Source organism: Triticum dicoccoides, chromosome 4B (assembly GCF_002162155.2).
Source record: "Triticum dicoccoides isolate Atlit2015 ecotype Zavitan chromosome 4B, WEW_v2.0, whole genome shotgun sequence".
NCBI classification, from domain to species: domain Eukaryota; kingdom Viridiplantae; phylum Streptophyta; class Magnoliopsida; order Poales; family Poaceae; genus Triticum; species Triticum dicoccoides.
Genome location: NC_041387.1, coordinates 22,886,125 through 22,908,654, shown reverse-complemented (window position 1 = coordinate 22,908,654; position 22,530 = coordinate 22,886,125). Strand labels below are relative to the sequence as shown.

At 47.3% G+C, this 22,530-nt stretch overlaps 2 protein-coding genes and 1 long non-coding RNA gene across 4 annotated transcripts; 1 reads left to right on the top strand and 2 right to left on the bottom strand.

The window, feature by feature from the left end:
- Positions 1–338: 338 nt before the first annotated feature.
- LOC119293241 lies at positions 339–3,549 on the bottom strand. Of its 2 annotated transcripts, XR_005142995.1 has the most exons (5): positions 3,407–3,549; positions 2,753–3,323; positions 2,402–2,633; positions 1,379–1,545; positions 339–1,014 (listed from the first exon to the last, which is right to left on the bottom strand). It is a non-coding gene; the product is annotated as an uncharacterized LOC119293241 (long non-coding RNA). The 2 variants fall into 2 exon arrangements; XR_005142994.1 differs by having other exon boundaries at positions 2,402–3,323.
- Positions 3,550–6,040: 2,491 nt separating this feature from the next.
- Positions 6,041–11,226, bottom strand: LOC119293240 (receptor-like serine/threonine-protein kinase SD1-8). Its single transcript, XM_037571777.1, has 8 exons — positions 10,797–11,226; positions 8,985–9,867; positions 7,901–8,020; positions 7,669–7,796; positions 7,323–7,536; positions 7,000–7,237; positions 6,730–6,862; positions 6,041–6,559 (listed from the first exon to the last, which is right to left on the bottom strand). Exons 1-8 carry the CDS (start codon positions 11,184–11,186, stop codon positions 6,248–6,250), a joined length of 2,418 nt encoding a protein of 805 aa, XP_037427674.1. The 5' UTR covers positions 11,187–11,226; the 3' UTR covers positions 6,041–6,247.
- A 5,376-nt stretch (positions 11,227–16,602) lies between these two features.
- On the top strand, positions 16,603–20,485 carry LOC119293239 (receptor-like serine/threonine-protein kinase SD1-8). Its single transcript, XM_037571776.1, has 7 exons — positions 16,603–17,861; positions 18,479–18,598; positions 18,701–18,828; positions 18,965–19,178; positions 19,264–19,501; positions 19,637–19,769; positions 19,964–20,485. Exons 1-4 carry the CDS (start codon positions 16,604–16,606, stop codon positions 19,121–19,123), a joined length of 1,665 nt encoding a protein of 554 aa, XP_037427673.1. The 5' UTR covers position 16,603; the 3' UTR covers positions 19,124–19,178; positions 19,264–19,501; positions 19,637–19,769; positions 19,964–20,485.
- Positions 20,486–22,530: the final 2,045 nt, after the last annotated feature.

Sequence of the window (22,530 nt, the reverse complement as noted above, 5' to 3'; positions counted from 1 at the left end):
GAACGACCACTTCTAGTCGTAGAAAGCAAACCAGGCCCAAGATCCTGTCGCTCTACCCGTTGTCCCATGCCCAGACTGCGGCATGAACGTAGTCATGTAAGCCGTGGACAGAACGCCAGTGAGCGGTTCTACACACCTGAATCATCGAGGGGGCTCTGTTTTTAACTTTCTGCATAGCCCAATGAAATATTACTGTCATTCTCTGCCAAAAAAAACATTATTATCATGCAGCGAACAACACTTAATATGTACTTCTGATACAGAGATTTACACGCAACACCTAACCTCACCCTTCTGCATTTCATGGATTTTTTTGGGATAGTCAACATGCAAATATATGAAAAACAAATCCTAAGTCAGATCCAATAATAACACAGTTCATCGACCAAATGCAAAGCAACACCAGGGTTGATGCGGTTGTTACACAGGCAGCTACATTTACACAAACACATAACTTGCCTTACTATACCCAGATTACATGCTTATGATGTGCTGTTACGGCTACTGAACGCTCACCCTACAGGGAAAAAGTTGAACTTGATGCGCAGAACGATTGAGCCCACCGGTGAACTTCGCTAAGCGCCCAGGCAGAGACCGTCAAGGTTACCATTATCCACAACATGCAAGACGACCTTAGGATTGTTGCATGTGTTCTTTCGATGACCGCCTGACTAGGATCTGGGGTCAAGTGGTGTTCTTGTGCCCTTGTAGCCGACATATACCGCAAAACTGTATATGCTTGCTTGTACCGCAACTGGAGCTGCTGCTCTAGGCACACCATTACATTTCTTGCCCTGTGATCATCATATGGAGGCTTATCTCTGCTATTGCATGACGGGAGGCGGATGCGCATGATGCCATGGGCACCGAACCAAAGCCTTCAACTGCGCACACACTGGGAGGCTACGGTTGGCACCCAGAAACCTTCATCGGGGTGACCATGACGACAACCGCTGGGGATGCCGACAAGAGCAGCAGATCCACGTGCACACGAGGGTAGATGCTAGGACCAACCTGCTCATACATCAAAAGAAGTCATCGTTAAAGAAGTATAACTACTTAGAACAAATTTTAAAGCATACATGCACTAAGCATGTCATAAAGGAAATCCCACGAAATGCAGTTTCACAAGTATAATTATAAAGCCCTCATAACCCGAACAAAGTATTTCTCGCCAACCTAATCAATTTTCTTTGCTAGGCCAGGTTTGGTACAAACAGATCTCCGGTGGATACAAACAACCTGAAAGAGCTTCCGTGTATAGAAGATTGAATAAAAACACATTCGGTCTGAGGTTTCTTAACATACTAGCACTGGAAATTCACAACTGAAACAAACACACTGTCAAGGACCGCAATTGAGACCGAAGGGCACTCACCGGTGGGTGCATTTTGCAGTTGAAGTAGGCCACACACCGAAGGACCACCTGGCAAAGTTCTCCCCCACGCACACCACGCGGCGGTTTCTAGTATATGACTCTACACCCATCTAGCAACTTGCTGGAACGACTCAAGAGATGCAAGGATGTTCCCTCCAATCCAAACACTGCAGTGAAATTACAAATATGTCAGACATGCCAATTAACATCTAAAAGATGAATCTCAGCACTACCCCCGGCCCACACTCATTCACACAACACACATTTTCTAGCAGTGCACCCTTCCCTATGGACACAATAAGCTTTACAGTTTTACTCATGGCGATCAGCCAGATTTTAGCCAGTTTTATACCGATTTCAGGGCAACAACTTAAAGCGACTCACGTAATCAAAACAGGAAAAAAAAAGCCTTTTAATGTCCAATGGCAACAAAGTCAATCATTCAAACTGCTCTGCTGCTAACGGGGTCCTAAGAAGAAATAGGAAGGGCAAAGATGTTTTTTTCTCTCGTGGTACCTCACTGCTTCCATTCCACATGCTGGCAGCAACACACACATAGTTGCAGCCCTACAATGATGCACAAGTAGTATATAGACAAAAGTTCAGCCACTTTGACTTCTTGTAAGAGTCTTAAAACTCTAAACTAACCTACTGAAAACAGATACCCTTGCAAAGACATAACAAGTTGATTTCTGTGCACTGATTTTCATTCCCATAAATTCCCTAACTGGGCTTGGAAGGTGATGCAGAAGTACAACAGAGCATTTCAATTCCCAAGGAGTTCCTTTCCTTTTATTCCACATGCTTGTGGCAATAGAAGCTACAGCGATGTGCAGGCATACATGGCAAGATCAGTTAATCACTTTGCCTTTGTTACAGTCTTAATTAACCACCGTGCAGAAACTAAACACGATGTTAATGCTCTTGCTATATACGACACAACAATAGTCACTAGATCAAGGAACACAAAAGAAAGACCATGTCACAGCCAAACAGAACCAAATGCGCCTCCTACAAACCAACCTGTGGTATGCCCTCATCCCTTGAAAGCACTTTTCCTTTGAGAAAAAATTCCAAACACACACCGTCGAGGACGGAAGCGAGACTGAAGGGCACTCATCGTTGGGCGCCTTTTGCAGTTGAATTGAAGTAGGCCTCACAGTGACAGACTCGGTAGTGATGTTCTCCCCTGCGAACACAAACCGCTGTCACGGGTATATGACTTGACATTCATGTGGCAATTATGATAAAACTCCTGAAAAAGTAAGATATTAATTATCTTCAGCAACTGATCCGTAAATCATAGGTCACATCACTACTTGATTCCAAATCCAATTTCCTAGAAGTACATATTGTAGTAGTTATACGCTTCACCTAATGAACCGAAGCTCCTGCCGAGTTCAGGCGTTACAACACTTCCAGTCTTCTTTGCATTTCCCCTGATTGTTTTTTCGAGAGTGCACACTCTACCGGCGCATGGTGGCCGTTCAACAAGTGCCCGCCCAACACGAACCCAGCATCAATTAGATTGTTGCTGTCACATATACCACATTTGTTTTAACTCTGGAGACCGCATCCTCCCAACACACCAGCACGCATTACAGTTTCACTTTTTTTTCCAGTAATATCTACTTCCAAGCAGTGGCATTATCACAGGAGCGTCTGCACCACAAGGATTCCAGTAATACAGTCAGCGGATAATTTAGGCATGATTTACCTCTTCGTCCACCATGGTGCCTGCGGGTCGTCTCTGCACATTGACTGTTCTGAATCAGGTGCGAACAAGCTGCTTGACGCGCAAGCGTCGTTCAGGTCTGGCTGCCCCGCCGGCGAGGCATCACCAACATCAGCAACGCTGAACTCGGCTACTGCGTCCATCGGACCTGCAACCGGCTGCACCGGCGGCGTGTATTCACCTCACCACCCCAACGACGGAAGAGGGAATCTGTCTTCCAACCGGAAAACACTACTGAGGTGCATGCCGCAAAATCACTACAGTAGAATCTAAGGCGGGGGCAAAAACCATACCCGTTGACCAGATCTGGTAGGAACTCGAATCCATCTCCCAGCGCCTGTGCCGCCGCCACTGGTTCTATCTCTCCGCCGCGCAAAACAAAACACCCTGACTTCCTGAGGGTATGGTGCCCGAGAGGTCGAGCCGGGTAGGCAGATTTCCTTTTTCCTGTTGCGACGCCGTTTGGTCACGCCGGTACCAGGGGCGCACGCATCCTGTACTAATGGCCTTCCGTCACGGCAATGCCTTAACTCCGCTGAGCTGATCGTACGGGCCCACTACCATATATGCACTATTCCTTCTGCATATATGAACGAAGTATTTCCATCCGCCATAACTGCCAACTCCGACGTGACAGGAGCGCGCGAGCTCGTGAGCTATATCGCTGCTCTCCTCGTCCTCAGGCACGCATCACACATTCACCAAAGATATTGGTACATAGTGTGTGTGTGTGTGTGTGTTTTAGCATATTAGTACTAGCATACCTGCAGGAGGTCCTAAGTTTCTTCAGTTCTATACAAATTTGAGTTGGTATGTAGTGTTGAGAGGATCCTAAAATATTGTACTACATAATCTCTTTCTAGGTTCGTGAAAACTTGTACTCTTCTGTTGAATTTCGCATTTTGGTCGAGCTGTACTGCATCTTTCGTTGTTGTCAGCCTAGAATTATATCGCATTTTGATCTTATACGGGCAGATTCATAATTATGCCTTCATACTAATTTGACTGCATGATTTTAATTAGTGGCTGCAATATTATTTCATGGTCCACAACAGAACTGAAGGTGTCAAAACGAAACTTTTCTTCTTCTGATGTATCAAGGTATTAAGCAACCAAAAATTTTAGTATATAAATTGTTATGTTTAGGATGATAACAAAGAGTGTTGCCTTGAAGATCCTTTTAGATTTCTACTAGGCGGCCTTTGTATATACAGATATTCCAGTTTATTAATTAATGCTACCGGCGGTGGTTTGGATTGGCTCATGACCTTATGTTGATGTCCATTTATATCTGAGAACTAAGGGGTCTATTCTTTTAACCATGAACCAATTTAAGTATCAAGTCCATTTTTTGTTGGTTAGATGTATCACTGTTCTAACTCCGTCTATGTCTTTTAGGCATAGCCGGTCCCAGGCCCGGGTAAAGGAGGAGGGTTGTGATAGGTTTGACGAGCCAACGTAAAAACTAGCCAGTCTCATGAGTATGAAACCCATTTGAGCGAGAGTAGTACTAGGATGGGTGGCCTCCTGGGAAGTCCTCGTGAAAGGGTTTCATACATAAGGGTTGTGATAGGCTTGACGAGCCAACGTAAAAACTAGCCAGTCATTTGGATAAGCAACTCATTTGGTCGAGAGTAGTACTAGGATGGGTGACCTCCTAGGAAATCCTCGTGAAAAGGTTTCATATCTAGCCTACCCCAACTTGTTTGGGACAAAAGGCTTAGAAGAAGAAGAAGAAGAAGAAGAAGAAGAAGAAGAAGAAGAAGAAGAAGTTGTATCACTGTTCTCCAACACCGAGCACTAACTGATCATCCATCTATCGATTTAGTTTGCTTTTTCTTTTGTTAGTTCTAGCTAAGTAAAATTTGTCTGAAGCTTTGAACCTTAAACAACGCCCGTGATTTGACTCTTGGTGCTTGTGAATTCTGAATGAAGTACAAGCAGCCAATCTTTCTGAATGAATTTGTTGATGATTTGCATGGTTATTCTTCATTCTCGGTGCATGGCTATTCTTGGGTTTGAGCCTTAGGCATGAAGCATTGCACTGTTTTGTGAGGCATTTAAACTGAAATCATTTATCCATTTTATTCAGAAAGTTCATCCCAATATTTTGGACCACTACTGTATTTCTATTTCGACAACAATTTTTTTTCAACTTGCCGTGCGTCAGTTCACCAACAGTACCGAGACCATGCAACTTGGAACATCAAGTAAGAGCATATCCATGTTTACTTATTATATCCTTTGAGAAAGCTATGAGATTTACAAACTGAAAATATGAATTGTTCGAACAATGTTGTTCTGTTATGGTTGTAGTTGTTTGAGTGGTATTTTTTCAACTGTTTAAGCATATATATATTTATTTTGCATCCAGTGCAACGCATGAACACTTTTGCTATAAATTACAGATGAAATATAATATTCCCAAAAATGTTCGTCACCATAAAAATGAATCCAATTTTAAAAATATTCTTGTTTTAAAAAAATACATCCAAAAAAGAAATACTCGGTGTAACCTTATCTCTGGCGTTTGCAAAATTTGGATTTAAAAAGGTGTTGCATAATGGCACGTGGTGCAAGTTATATTTAATATTCACCCGGTGCAACGCACGGGCATTTGTACTAGTAGTAACGGTACTCACAAAAGTACGGGCGGCTAAGCGTTGCCTTTGTTAAAGGTTGAGCATACACCTGGCCGAAACCAGCACTAGCAGAAGTTCAGCTCGAGCAAGCTTTTGCGTCCTGTGTCCAACAACAAAGGACTTCACACAAGTTCCACTTGTTTCATTGAAGTGACAGGATGGCCCATGTGTGGATGAATCCCAATCTAAAATATCTGAAATTCCAAAACAATGCCCAACACAAGGTTCAGTCCCACATTGCTAAGGCAAAGAGGTAGATATCAACTTATAAGGTGGCTAGGTCGGTCTCATGTGATGTCGTAAAATAGTACAAACACATGTTTCAAAAAAAAAAAAAAAACTACAAAGCCACATAGTAGTGTGTATGCTCGCGTGAATTGCGACTTATACAATCATTATGTTTTTGGTGTGCATGCACGTGTCCTGCCCAATGACACTGAGAAAACGTAAGTAACGTCTCCATCTTTGGTTCTAGCTTGCCCTAGAGCCATCCTACCGCCCTTCAAGGTTTGTGATGGTCAGCTCGGCATTGCCGGACGTGTCCTCCTGCACGTCCAGAAGATCCCCCAGAGAGCTCACAGGCATGCAGACCACCGGCCGAAGCGGCCGTCCCGGCACCTGTTGGTGCGACAACATGGGTATTACGGAAGCCATTTGTGGTCGTTGGCTCGGGCTCTCTTGAACGCACAGTAGCCCTACCTGGATGCATGTCGCGGCCTGCTCTAGCTCCGTCGGGCTACGGCCGTCCCGCACGGCTGGGTCAAGGAGCTCGATGCTCTTGTTTTCTTCAAATAGCCCCCATGCCTGCAAAAAGATTATTATGCTTGTCAATGCCGTTGTGGGATTCACACAAACGGGGTTGGGACTTTGGCCGTCTTGGCATGGTATTTTGACTTCGGATGAAATTTATAAAATCACACAAAACTCATTTTGACTATTATGAAATCAGTTGCAAGAGGCAATTGACTTCTTACATGAGCAATGAGGTTAAAACTTCGTTGGTTCCTCCTGCCACTAATGATCTCCAGCAACAGCACACCGAAGCTGTACACGTCCTGCATGAACGATACCATGCCGTCCATCGCATATTCGGGTGACATGTAACCACTGCAGCCACACAACACACGGGCAGCATAAAAATCAGTTAGGGAATCCATCATGGGCACACTTGAAAAGAAACAAAGAGTCGACGTAACTATAATACTTTTCTACTGTTTGTGTTATATAAGGTTTGCAGTTCTTACTATGTCCCAACAATTCTTTCCGTGACCTGATGGTCGCCGATGCTGCTGAACAGCTTGGCGATTCCGAAATCCGATATCTTGGCCACCATCTCCCGATTGAGGAGAACGTTGGCCGCCTTGAGATCTCGGTGGATCATCGTGTGCCTCGAGTCCTGGTGAAGGTAGAGAAGCCCTCTGGCAATGCCGAAGATGATGTCCATCCTAGTCTTCCAGCTCAAGGTGGCGCGTCTCTTCGGATCTGTTAGCGAATTCACACAATTGAATTTCTCATCATAAATGGTAGTAACTGGTATACCGCAGTCACTCAGACATGTCATACATACCAAAAATGAAGGTGTCCAAGCTCTTGTTGCTCATGTACTCGTAGACTAGTATCCTCTCGGAGTGGTGGATGCAGTAGCCGAGCAAGCGTACGAGGTTGCGGTGTTGTAGCTTGGCGATCAAGTCCACCTCGTTCTTGAACTCCTTCAGACCTTGCACTCTATTCCCTGCTGACAGCTTCTTCACTGCAATTTCCTGGCCATCTATCATCTGACCCTAACAAAGAAATCCAGTTAATCAATACATTTGTCATGCAAGTACGACAAGACTAGTACTATCCACATGTTGTCTATACGAGCATAGGAAATTTTCAGTCTGATTTCACATGGGTTTTACAAGCATTATCACCTTGTAAACAGTGCCGAAGCCACCACATCCTATTTCATTTTTGGGGCAGAATCCGTTGGTGGCGGCTTTAATGGTTTCGAGATGGTACGCTGGACACTCGCCTCTCACGATGTCATCAAACTCGGTGACTGGCAATGGAGTAGGAAAACATAATACACGAGCAGTAGATAGAAGCAAGTAGTAATCTCAGGTTATCCTCCTGAAACGAATTCACCAAGGACTCTTGACTCACCTTGCTTATTGCGCTGCCGGATCTTTCTCCAGATCAGGAGGCCAAGTGATAACAGAAGCAATGCAAATGTTGTTATCACCGCGGCGATGACCACGACGAGCTTGTTGGTCTTGGTTGTCTCTGAATTAAGATGCAGACGTAGTGTAAACGCGCGAAAATTGTGTACTCCTTAAGCCATTGTACTAGTATATGGTGCATCATAATGTGTGAGCTTGACATGTTTGTCTTGGTATAGGCTTGACAAGGTCCTTACCTCCAGGGACTGAAATATCAATATGTTAATGAACAAAAAGTCTGATTTCTTGACTTCAACCAAAAATTACAACATGATTTTTTTTAACTGGTGACTCAAAAAGTCTGATTTCATGACTTCAATTGAAAGTTACAACATGAATTATTTTTGTCTAATTGGTATCTGAAGTCGCGCCAAAGGAGTTAGAATATCCCTACTCCGACCAGTTCGTGATGATGGTATTATCCATCGTTTCTGACCAAATGTATGTGAAATAAGTTGTGCCATCTTTATAGGAAGACCCCACTCCACTCCACTCCACATTTGTAGAAAACCCCTAAGTCTAACTCTACCTCATCCCGATAGATAATATAAATTGATGTAAAAAAATAGATAATGCGAATGCCATGATTCTGGAGCTCAAAATCAACACTTGCGGAATAACATTTTGTTCATGAACAAAAAAGTCTGATTTCATGATTTCAATTACAAGATGAATTGTTTTTTGTTTAACTGGTAGCTCAAAAAGTCTGATTCTATGACTGCAACCGAAAGATACAACATGTTTTATTTTGTCTAATTGGTAACTCAAGTCAAGGTAAAGAAGTTATCTCTAATCCTAGCAGTTTGTGATGATAGTGTGTCTGTCATCCATCATTCTGATCATGTGAAATAAGCTATTGCATTTATTTATTTTTGTAAAAAGGCCCCCAACCACTCCCCTACCTCATCAGAATAGATAAGATGAATTGATGAAAAAAAATACAGACAAGCTGAATAAAATTTGGATGAAACTGATCTGGTTCTAGCGATCCATGCTGAGGAGAGTGCAGAGGGTTTAATTACCTAGGCCAAGTTCAGACATTGCCAGCTTGACGAACAGATCCTGGCCGTCGTCGCCTAAGCGCGTGTCCATGAGCTCGCCGAACCACTGTATGCACCCAGTCCCGCCACCACGGATGTCCGACGCGGCGTACGCCGTGCAGTAGCAGTTGGACAGGCACCTCCGGCCGCACTCTGCGAGCGAGGCGCCGGCGTCCACGCTGCTGTTGTGCGTCTCCGGCAGCTTCACACCGCGCAGAACGTAGAAACCGTCGTCGCCGCACTGAAGCGGCGTGCTGCGGGCGCACCCTCCGGACGAGTTCCGCATGCGCCACTCCGCCGGCGACCTCGGCAGGAACCCCCTGATGCATCCGCACACCACGGCGCCGACCGCGTTGCACACGCCGAACGGGCCGCACACGCCGTAGACGTCGCACTGGTCCCTCGGCACCGACCAGAAAACGCTCCACGCGAGCGTCGCGGGGTTCCAGACCATGCGCTGCACCTCGCCGGACTCGGTCAGGACCATGCGGGACACCGGTGAGCCGACGCGGTCACGGTACACGTACGACACCTCGTCGGCGGTGTGGGTGAACTGGAATTCGACAAGGTCCTCGAAGGTGGTCATGCCCGGGCAGCCGCTGAACCGCACCCCGTTCCACGGGCCCGTGCGGTACGTCTTTCGCCCCTTCCTCCAGACGTGCAGCTCCGGCGAGCCCCGCGTGTCCATCACGTAACGGAAGTCGCCGGCCGACGGGTCATCGGCGCCACGCCACGACGAGGCGGACCACACGGCGCCGGTCCGGAGGTCCTGCCCGGCCCACGACCCTGAGAGGAACGTGTTGGTCGGGTGGTCGAAGCTTTGCCACTGGACGGCGCCGGTCGAGTCCGCGAGCACCAGGTTACCGTCGTCAGGGACGGAGCCAGGATTTTGACATAGGGGGGGCGAGAGTTCGCCTTCAGTGCGTAAACTTATAATAAGATCATGGACAGACACAGTAGCCTATTTATTTTAGTGAGACAATAGCCTATTTTGATGAACCATATGTCCATCCTAATAATCAAGCAAAGAAAATTGGCGCGAGATATGAATAAATTCAATTTCAATCAAAAGTTTTCATAAAGTAAATTCTGAAAGCAATTCGGATGTAACTAAATCATTCAACTACAGGAACGGATAACCAATGCAAAACCATGTCTCACGGTTAATATATTTTTTTGTAGTTTATACAGATCAAATCTTGTACTCCTACTTCGTTTCTACTTCTAAAGGCACAAGTTAATCTAATCTCAAAACATCAGCCATCGACTAAGTAACTGAGAAGAAGAGAAAGTAATCTAACCATGTTTCCATGCCTAGTTGCCCGGCTCTACGGCCGGCCGGCCGGCCGGCCCGTGCATGGTCTTAATTTCCCCTTCAGCAATTCTGGACTAAAGATTGGAAGCTCCATGTCGATGGATCATGAACTACTCTAGACGGTTCCCCAATAGCAGCAGAGGAGGTTGCGGGCGACCGGGGATCAGGCGTCGATCCCGTAGCTGCCACCAACGTAGCCACAATCTGACCTAGGCGTGCGTGCGTTCCAGGCCTGGCCCCATTGCCTTCTACAATGGGCTTCCCCTTCTACAATAGCCTACTTTTTTGTCTGACGTATATGGGCTGGGCCTTCACGTTGCATTATAGAAAGAGGGACAGGGCCACAGGGGGGGCGAAACGAGACAGACACTACGTGCAGTTAGCCAAAATCAAGGAAAATCTAGTCGCTATTAACAGGAAACGCTATCGTCAGGGGGGGTCTCGCCCCCCCTCGTCCCCCCTTGAATCCGTCCCTGACCGTCGTCTTGGAGCCGCGCCACCGCCGCGGTCGATGAGTTGGACTTGGACGACGACCAGATGGTTTCGTTGTCGCTGGCGGCGTCGAGGAGCACGAGGGCCCCTCGGCTGCTGAGCATGACTACGCCGGAAGACGAGGTGTCGAGCGGGCGATCGCGGTTGGCGACCCAGACAACGGCGTCCGGGGAGGCAGCGAACCATATGCCGAGAAACCACTTGGTGTTGTTGGCGAGGGAGAAGAGGCCGAGCTGGAAGGCGCCGCCGGGCGAGGCCAGCCTCTGGTGGCCGCCGATGGTCCTCCGCTGCGTCAACGTGCTGTTGGCCACGGCCGAGGCGACGAGAAGCAGCACGGACAGAAAAGCGAGCAAGAGTGGGTGGTGACCGAGGCTCCGGCTCATGATCGATCTTGCGCGCGCGCTCCGTGAATACCGCAGCTTCGACGAGAGTAGGGTGAGTGCAGCAATGGCGGAGTGGATCTATGCCCCCGTTTTATACAAAGAGCAGTTATGGGCCGGGCTTATGGCGGATTAGGATCGCTCTTGCACCGGCCGTCTCCTTCACCCTTCACTTTTTTTTTAGGCAAACCAACAAAACTTTATTCACCCGTAAAGATCCCCAGGGTGACTTAACCAGACATGGCGGCCAACCCCAAGCGTTAACGCATGCTTTGCTAGTTTATGAGCCTCGACATTCAAGGTTCTAAATTCATGGCTAAAAAAACAGGAAACTAAAGAAGTAGCTTGTGCCTTAGTTTCTAACACAATTGCCGCGTAGGATGAGGCAGTTCCTCCCTTGATCGCGTCGACAGCCTGCTTGCAATCGGATGCCACATGAACTTGCTGAATGTACAGGTCATTAGCCAGTGCTAACGCCTCTCTAATCGCTAGAGTTTCCAGAACTTCAGGATCATCAATATTTCTGAAAATAACTACAGAAGCTCCCTGGTAGATGCCTTCTGAGTTACGCGCAACAGCGCTCACAGCACCAAAACCTCCTGCTCTAGGAGTAGCTGCGTCGACATTGATCTTCACATGTCCGTCCGTCGGTGGGATCCAGGAATTAGGTTGCGCCTCCCGAGGCGCCCATCTCAGTACCGGCTTCTTCAACACTTGTAGTTCAGAGAGGTAAGTTGTGATGAAACTGTGAGTCGCAAAAGGTGTTTGGAAAATTCCCTCGTGGATAACCTTGCGGCGTGCATGCCAAATCGCCCACATGGTGACTATTAGTTCTGTGAAATCTTCAGCTGGTAGTGATTCACTCATAGTAAAAAGCCAACCCTTTGCGTTATCATCTCTATTCTCGCACATGTGTTGAACCAGTTCTTCTTTGCTCAAAGCCCACACACTTCTCGCCATGGTGCACTCAATCAACGAATGTCTCCAACTATCTTCAACACCGCACAGTGCACACACATGAGATGACGACATATTACGGTGATGTAGAACGTCACCCGTCGGCAACGAGTGTTGAGCCAGCCTCCATGTGAAAACCTTAAGTTTTGATGGAACTTGCATAGACCAGATTGAGGACCATCCCTTCTTCTCGATGGCACTATTGGAAACATTATGCCCCTCCTCCAACCATGCCTCTCTGCTTGCCTTGATGCGTGAGATCATCCTGTATGCTGAAGAAACAGAGAACCGGCCTCGAGGATCCTCTGACCATGCCCAAAAGTCACCAACCTGTCTCGTGCATAGAGGGATCTTGAGGACGGCGTCGGCATCCAATGGCACGAACACCTCCCGCACTAAATCCTCTCTCCATGAAGCTGAGGTGGCATTGATAAGTTCTGAAACAAGTTGAGGAGGGTTAGCAACCCTTGAAGAAAGAGGCCTCATCAGCCCGTCCCTAGGCAGCCAATTATGCTCCCAAATATGTGTTGTGGTTCCGTCTCCTATCCTCCGAATAATCCCGTTCAACATGGTGTCTCGCCCATCCAAAATAGAGCGCCAAATCTGCGATGGTGATGATCCAAGTTCAGCCTCAACAATAGTGGTGTTCGGGAAGTAGGTTGCCTTCAGTATACGCGCACTCAAGGACTCTGGGTTTTGAAGTAGTCGCCAAGCTTGCCGAGACAACAGAGCTAGGTTGAAAAGTTCCATGTCTCGAAAGCCTAGACCACCCAAGTTTTTAGGATTAGTCATAATATCCCAAGATACCCAACACGGTTTCCTTTTTTCATGTTTGTTGCCCCACCAGAATTGACGAATGAGGGAAGTTATGCTCTCACAGAGACCCCTTGGCAATCTAAAGCAAGACATTGAAAACACCGGAATAGCTTGTGCTACTGATTTAATCAAAACCTCCTTCCCAGCGGCAAACAAGAGCTTCTCCATCCATCCCTTGATCCTTTCCCATACCCTATCACGAAGGTATTTGAAAGTGTCATTCTTTGACTGACCAACCTCCGCCGGCATCCCTAAATACCTTTCACTCAAGGTCTCGTTTTGCACATTAAGGACATCCTTTACCTCCTGTCTTTGAGAGACAGGGCATCCCTTGCTGAAAAAGATAGAAGATTTTTCATTGTTAACCTTCTGTCCCGATGCTCCACAATAAATATCCAATAGGTTTGAAACCCTAGTTGCACCCTCCACACTAGACTTAAAAAGCAGCAGGCTGTCATCTGCAAATAACAGGTGGTTAACAGCCGGAGCTGTCGGTGCCACCTTGACGCCACTGAGCACTGATGACTGAGAATTAGATTTTAAAAGGCACGAAAGGCCCTCCGCTGCTAGCAAGAATAGGTAGGGGAGATGGCATCTCCCTGTCGAATACCTCTTGTAGGTTTGAACTGTTCCATCATTCCATCTCGACTCAATAGTTCGCCTCCAGTCCTTGTGTGACTCCCACATGACCTCATATTTGAAGGCCTTCGCTCCTCCCAACTGTTGCGGCTCTTGATCAAAGTTAAGAAGAATTGGACCGTGATCCGAGCTAGCTGACGTGAGGTGTTTCAGCGTCGTTGTAGGGAACATGTCCATCCAGCCAGTGGATGCCAGAGCCCTGTCCAGTCGCACCCTGGTATAAGATCCCCCCGTCACCTTCTTCTCAAAGGTTCAGAATCTCCCCTGATATCCAATGTCCATCAACATGCAAACATCCACTGCATCTCGAAAAGCTTGGATTTGTGCATTACTTCTATTAGCTACACCCTGCTGTTCTTCCTGACGTAGCACCTCGTTAAAATCCCCCACACAGACCCAAGGCAAGTCATTTAAAGCTGCCAAGTTTTTCATTAGATCCCACGTTTGGTGCCTCAGACTAGTTTGGGCCTCCCCATAAAAGCATGTCAATCTCCATGGGTCCTGCCCCGCCTCCTGTATTTTCGCATCAATGTGGTAAACAGAGTCGCCCAAAATCTCAACATCGATTGTATTATTCCAAAACATGCCAATTCCACCGCTTCTACCCTGACTGTTTATTGCATAGGAGTTATCATACCCTAGAGTGCTAGCAAAAGCTTCTACACGTAGTCCACTAATTTGTGTCTCAACAATACATAGTACGGTAGGGGCAAACTTCAACGCGAAATCGCGCAGTTCGCGAACTGCCGCAGGTTTGCCCGCGCCACGGCAGTTCCAACAGAAGACACTCATTGGGCCTGGCAGCGCCCCACCTGGGAGCCCGCCAAATTGCTTTTCGGAGCAATTTCTTTCTCTTCTGCAGCATGTTTGTTTCTCTTGGGATCCCTCTTTGGAGGAGGGCTGATCGGCGAAGGGAGGTGGGGGACAATCGCCAATTGGTTGGGTGCTATCTGTGTGCTGTTCTGGTCACTTTGGCCCCCTTTCACCATCTGCTGAGTCGGCATGGGGTTTGCACTAGATGGGTTGGATCTCTTCCTATTCTGATCGGTCATGTCCACATCAACCAAAGGTGCTAATCCATACCCACTGTCCTGGCGAAAATCCTCTTGGGTTGCTCCTCGATCACCCCTCATCTGTCCTCCCGAGCGGCCACCAGTGCGGCCACCCCGACGGCCACCACGACGTCCATTGCCCTCACCCGGTCCTCTCCCTGCTCGCATGAACCAGGAGGCATGTAGATCCTTGAAAACCAAAGCCGAGGGTGGGTGTATCCCATTACCATGCTCTTTGTAAAGATGCCCTAACATACCACACACGGCACACCAGTCAGGAAGCTGCTCGTACTTTACCCTGTAGATTTGCCTCTGTCCATCTCTTACCATCGAAACAGCATTCTTCAGAGGTTTGAGAACATTGATACGAACCCACACACGATAAAAGTTTCCAGTAAAATCATTAGAACCTAGGGAAGTGCACCTTTTGCACCGACCAAGTGTCTTTTCTTGGCTATGTTGTTACTCCACAGGGAATTGAAGTTGATAAAGCCAAGATTGAAGCTATTGAGAGTTGGCTGCAGCCCAAAATGGTCACACAAGTGAGGAGTTTTCTTGGACCAGCTGGTTTCTGTAGGCGTTTTGTGAGAGATTTTAGCACCATTGCTGCACCTCTCAATGAGCTTACAAAGAAGGATGTGCCTTTTGTTTGGGGTACCGCACAGGAAGAAGCCTTCACGGTGTTGAAAGATAAGTTGACACATGCTCTTTTACTCCAACTTCCTGATTTTAATAAGACTTTTGAGCTTGAATGTGATGCTAGTGGAATTGGATTAGGAGGTGTGTTACTACAAGGTGACAAACCTGTTGCATACTTTTCTGAAAAATTGAGTGGGCCTAGTCTGAACTATTCTACTTATGATAAAGAATTATATGCTCTTGTTCGGACCTTAGAAACATTGCAACATTATTTATGGCCCAAAGAATTTGTTATACATTCTGATCCTGAATCTTTGAAACATATTAAAAGTCAAGCAAAACTGAACTGTAGACATGCTAAATGGGTTGAATTCATTGAGACTTTCCGTTATGTCATTAAACACAACAAGGGTAAAGAAAATGTTATTGCTGATGCATTGTCTCGTCGTTATACGATGCTTTCACAACTTGATTTAAAATATTTGGTTTGGAGACCTAGGCTCGCTCCTCTCCATTTTTCCTGCAAGCGAAGTCGTTTCGCCTGTTGCCAACGAAGTTGGCGACGACACAACCAACCGTTGTGGCGCAACACATGTAATTTCCTTCGTTTTCCCTAGTTTTACTTGATGGCATCATGTCAAGTTCAAAATAGCAATTTTATTTTCCTATAATCTACAGCAATTTGCAGGTAATGGTTGTACCATGAATTATTCAATCGATATTTTTGGATTATAACCCCAGCAAAACTATTTATCTATTGATCTTGTAATCAATGGGAACATTTTCTACTGAAATACTAGTGCGTATGGTTCGTGATTTGATCATAAATTTTCTCTCCTTTAATTTTGCTCGTGCACTTTTTCCTTATAGCTCCACCACTGAAAGGCAGACCTTATTTAGAGTTTGGCACATGGCCTCGGATTTTGCGAACCGGCCCTGTATGTTGCTCTGTAGTTTTGGAGATTTTTTTTTTGTTTGAGATTTCGATAGTTTGGGAGATGGTGCCCTCTTAGAGACGAACCATACAAAGATATCTAGGTGCATTCAAATGAGCCGTGAATCTCGTTAGATACTTAGACCCATTTCAAGCGGGCATGAAGTGATATGACGGCCCACTCAAAATTTTCTGAAATTCCAAAGCAATGCTCGACACAAGGTTTCAGTCACGCTCGCACATTGCTAAGGCAAGGAGTACGTAGAATTCTTGATCGCGACTTCCAGCGTGAAATGGTCAAATCACGATATCACCAAGCTTCAGTGCTGAGCGACTTCTTGCTTGCTGCTCTCGGTGAAATGATCATGAGGCCGAGCCAGAGCATGAGCCGCCACCGGCTCCTGCTCGCTTTTTTGTCTGTGCAGCTTCTCACGGCCTCGGCCGTCGCCGACAGCACCTTGACGCAGCGGACGGCCACCGGCGGCGACCAGAGGCTGGCCTCGCCGGGCGGCGTCTTCCAGCTCGGCCTCTTCTCCCTCGCCAACAGCACCAGGTGGTTCCTCGGCATATGGCTCGCCGCCTCCCCGGGCGCCGTCGTCTGGGTCGCCAACCGCGATCGCCCGCTCCACGCCTCGTCCTCCGGCATAGTCGCGCTCAGCGGCCGAGGGGACCTCGTGCTCCTCGACGCCGCCAGCGGTAACGAAACCATTTGGTCGTCGTCCAGCTCCTTGGCCGCGGTGGTGGCGCAGCTCCGTGACGACGGCAACCTGATGCTCGCGGACGCGGCCGGGGTCACGGTGTGGCAAAGCTTCGACCACCCGACCAACACGTTCCTCTCCGGGTCGCGGGCCGGGCAGGATCTCCGGACGGGCGCCGTGTGGTCCGCCTCGTCGTGGCGCAGCGCCGACGACCCGTCGCCCGGCGACTTCCGGTACGTGATGGACACTCGGGGCTCGCCGGAGCTGCACGTCTGGTGGAACGGACGCAAGAGGTACCGGACGGGCCCGTGGAACGGGCTGCGGTTCAGCGGCTGCCCGGACATGACCACCTTCGAGGACCTGGTCGAGTTCCGGTTCACCCACACCGCCGACGAGGTCTCCTTCGTGTACCGCGACCGCGTTGGCTCGCCGGTGTCCCGCCTGGTCCTGAACGAGTCCGGCGCGATGCAGCGCATGGTCTGGGACGGCGCGTTGTGGCGGGTCTTCTGGTCAGGGCCGAGGGACCAGTGCGACATCTACGGCGCGTGTGGCCCGTTCGGCGTGTGCAACGCGGTCGGCGCCGTCATGTGCGGCTGCATCAGGGGGTTCCTGCCGAGTTCGCCGGCGGAGTGGCGCATGCGGAACGCGTCCGGCGGGTGCGCTCGCAGCACGGCGCTGCAGTGCGGGGGCGGCGACGGGTTCTACACCCTGCGCGGCGTGAAGCTGCCGGAGACGCACGGCAGCAGCGTGGACGCCGGCGCATCGCTCGCGGAGTGCGGCCGGAGGTGCTCGTCCAACTGCTCTTGCACGGCGTACGCCGCGTCGGACATTCGAGGTGGCGGGACCGGGTGCATACAGTGGTTCGGCGAGCTCATGGACACGCGCTTCGTCGACGATGGCCAGGATCTATTCATCAGGCTGGCAATGTCTGACCTTCACCTAGGTAATTACAAACACATTAGACTCTCTTTGTTTCGGATCCAAAATCCAAAATAGACTAATACATCATGACAAACTTTTCAAACAAATCACCTTAATTTCCGTATATGCCACTATTGTTATTTTATGTTTCACCCAAATTTTATTCACAGCATCTGTTTTTTTACATGATGAATTCATCTTATTTGTTTGGATGAGGTAGGGGAAGGATGGGCAGGTCTGGGTAGACTAAGGGATTTTATGAAAAATACGGAGTTACAAAAATCATCACCAACTGGTAGGAGTAGAGATATTATGACTCATTTAGCTTGACTTCAGTTACCAATTAGACAAAAAATAATTCATGTTGTAACTTTCGATTGAAGTCATGAAATCAGACTTTTTGAGTTACCAGTTAGACAAAAACAATTCATGATGTAACTTTTGGTTGAAGTCAAGAAATCAGGCTTTTTGTTCATTAACAGAATGATATTTCGAGTGCCTGGAGGTAAGGACCTTGTCAATCCTATACCATGACAAAGATGTCAAGCTCACACACTATGCTGCACCTTATACTAGTATAATGGCTTAAGGAGTACACATTTTTCGTGCGTTTACACTGCACATGCATCTTAATTTCAGAGACAACCAAGACCAGCAAGCTCGTCGTGATCATCGCCGTGGTGATAACATCATTTGCATTGCTTCTACTATCGCTTGGCCTCATGATCTGGAGAAAGATCTGGCTGCGCAGTAAGCAAGGTGAGTCGCGTCCTTGGTGAGTTTATTTCAGTAGAATAACATGAAACTACTACTTGTGCTATCTATTGCTCATGTATTGTGGCTTCCTTCTCCATTTTTCAGTCACAAAGTTTGATGACATCGTGAGAGGCGAGTGTCCGACGTACCATCTTGAAACCCTTAGAGCCGCCACCGACGGATTCTGCACCAAAAATGAAATAGGGCGCGGTGGCTTCGGCATTGTCTACAAGGTGATAATGCTTGTAAACCCCATGTGAAATCAGACTAAAAATTTCATATGCTTGTATAGACAACATGCGGATAGTACTCGCCATGTTGTACTTGTATGACAAATGTCTCATTGATTACCTGGATTTTCTTTGTCAGGGTCAAATGGAAAATGGCCAGGAAGTTGCGGTGAAGAAGCTATCAGCAGGAAACAGTGTGCAAGGTCTGAAGGAGTTCAAAAATGAGGTGGACCTGATCGCCAAGCTGCAGCACCGCAATCTCGTACGCCTGCTCGGTTGCTGCATCCACTGCTCCTAGAGGATACTGGTCTATGAGTACATGAGCAACAAGAGCTTGGACACCTTCATTTTTGGTACGTATGACGTGTCTGACTGACTGCAATATACCAGTCACTACCATTTATGACGAGAAATTCAATTGTGTAAATTTGCCAACAGATCCGAGTAGGCGAGTTGACTTGATCTGGAGAACTAGGATGGACATCATCTTCGGTGTTGCAAGAGGGCTTCTCTACCTTCACCAGGACTCGAGGCACACGATGATCCACCGAGATCTCAAGGCGGCCAACGTTCTCCTCGACCGGGAGATGGTGGCTAAGATATCAGATTTTGGGATCGCCAAGTTGTTCAGCAGCATCGGCGACCATCAGGTCACAGAAAGGATTGTTGGGACATTGTAAGAATTGCAAACCTTGCATAACACATACAATGGAGAAGGACTATAGATACCTTTATCTTTACCTTTTCTTTTCAAGTGTATCCTCGCCCGATTTCTTCACTGATTTTGTATGATGCCCATGTGTGGCGGCAGCGGTTACATGTCACCAGAGTATGCCATGGACGGAATGGTTTCGTTCATGCAAGACGTGTACAGTTTTGGTGTGCTTTTGCTGGAGATCATCAGTGGCAGGAGGAACCAACGAGGTTTCAACCTCATAGCTCACGTAAGTGAATTACCTCCTGCAACTGAATTCAAACAGTCAAAATGAGTTTTGTGTGATTTTACAAATTTCATACAAACTCGAAATAGCGTGCCTAGACGGCCAAAGTCCCAACCCCATTTGTTTGAACCAAGAAGTACACCATGATAGAATCACATCCCTCAATGGCATTGACAATCACAATAATCTTTTTGCAGGCATGGATGCTATTCGAGGAAAACAAGAGCCTCGAGCTCCTTGACCCAGCCGTGCGTGATGGTTGCAGCTTGGCGGAGCTAGAGCAGGCCGCGACGTGCATCCAAGTAGGTCTACTGTGCGTTCAGGAGAGCCCGAGCCAACGTCCACAAATGGCTGCCGTAATACCCATGATGTCGCACCAACAGGCGTTGGAACGGCCGCTTCGGCCTGTGGTCTGCATGCCTGTGAGCACTCTTGCAGACCTTCTCAACGTGCAGGAGGACACATCCGGCAACGTCGAGCTGACCATCACAAACCTTGAAGGACGGTAAGATGGATGCAAGGCAAGCTGGAACCGAAGATTGGAGACGTTACTGATGACTTTCTCAATGTTATTGGGTAGGACACGTGCATGCACGCCAAAAACATAATGACTGTACATGTTGCAATTCGGGCGAGCACACACACTATGTGTACGTGGTTCAATGCAATGTGGGTTTGTACTGTTATTTTTTTGAAACATGTGTTTTTAGTATTTTACAACATGACATGAGACCCACCTGGCCACCTTATAAGTTGATCTCTACCTCCTTGCTTTAGCAATGTGTGACTGAACCTTATGTTGGGAATCGTTTTGGAATTTCAGAAATTTTAAAGTGGTTATCATGCACACATGGGTCATCATATCATTTCATTGAAGCAGATGAAACTTTTGTGATATTCTTTGTTGTTGGACGCATAAGGCAAGCGTGCTCGAGCTGAACTTCCGCCAGTGCTGATTTCGGCCAGTTGTATGCTCAACCTAAAACATGGTTGATCTCTCGAGAATATCGGTCCATGGTCCATTTTCTAGCTAAGCTTGTTCTCCTGATGATGTGGTTGATCTCTCGCGAGATAGACACTACTACAACTTCATGTGTTCACTATATGTAGTGGGGCTCTAGCATTTGCCTAATTTTGTTATATCTCTAAAAATGGTCACGCTGAAGTTGGCCGAGGGAGGACACAAAAAAGAATGCAAATGCTCTTATCTTGGGGACTACATGAAAACCAATTGTAACACTACTCATAAAAGTACTGGCGGCTAAACATTTCCTCTCTTTAAGGTTGGTGTTAAAATGGACCACTAACCGATCTTCTCGAGAGATCAACCATGTTTTTTTTTGCGGGTAAACCATGTTTAAGGTTGAGCATACATACACGGATACACCTAGCCGAAACCAGCTAGCACTGGCCGAAGTTTAGCTCGAGCAAGCATGCTTCGTGTGTACAACAACAAAGAACTTCACACAAGTTCCACCTGTTTCATTGAAGTGACAGAATGGCACATGTGTGCATGAATCCCACTCTAAAAATTCTGGAATTCCAAAACAATGCCCAACACAAGGTTCTGTCCCACATTGCTAAGGCAAAGAGGAAGAGATCAACTTATAAGGTGGCCAGGTGGATCTCATGGGATGTTGTAAAGTACTACAAACACATGTTTCAAAAAAGACGAGTACTAGGCGCCGGTGCGCGGGCCCAAATTTGGGCCGGCCGCCTAGCAGCCGTAGGATGGGCCCGGTCAAGACCGTTCAGGCCTTATCTTCTTCCCCCATCCCAACGAAGCTTCCCTTTCCACGCGCATGGAAGCAGGCAACTGCCGGAAAACCACATCATGCCTACCAGCTCGCAGCACCTCGTTGCTCGCCAGATGAGGACATCAATACCATTGTTACACACACAGCCCTTACTGTTACATATACTGGACCAATTACTAGAGCTCGTGCGCGCCAATTAAATTATCAGGTACTTTCGTTTCTTGGTAATGATTTTAATGTTCATGAGAATATGATGCTGCCTAAATTGGATACATTTGTTTTGCTTACAAATGAAGGGCCTAGCTTGGAGAAGGATGAACATTGGAGTAAGACCAAGCATGGAGATGATGGCATGCGCAAGGGGAACAAGAACGGAGTTACAAGTGATGATTTGAGGACTTTGAAGCCACCATAATGAGTGCATGAAGCCTTGGAAGAAATATAGAAGATGCCACTTCATAAATCTCGTCCCGAGGTTATTCTAGGTGTTGCGTCACCTTATTATTAGGCCAGACCCATGTAATTTCGAAATACTTAAGTATAGGCTGTTTTTAGATTCCGTATCCATATACCACCACCGATCCGTATCCATATACCACCACCGGTCCATATCCATATACCACCACCGCTGCCATATACCACCACCGCTGCCATATCCTACCACCATATATCCACCACCAATCCGAGTTCCTTTCATATTATGTTTGTTTTCGAGATCCATCAAATTTCCGATTCGTGTTTCCCTGCGTGAGTAGGTTTCGGAAAAAAAAGTCTGGAGGCCCCCGGGCAGTTTTTAGGCCAAAATTTTGGCAGGCGAAAATATTTTTTCCCTATCCTATTTTAAGGCTTTTCTGAGTCTTTTGAGACGCTCGCCATCATAGTGATTTTTTGTCGCACTTTTTCATCGTCGCTGCCCTGATTCCCGAGAAAAAAATTTTCGTGCCTACCCTGTTAGTTTGACTTGGGAAGAGTTTTGAGACACTCGCCATTATAGTGATTTTTTGCAA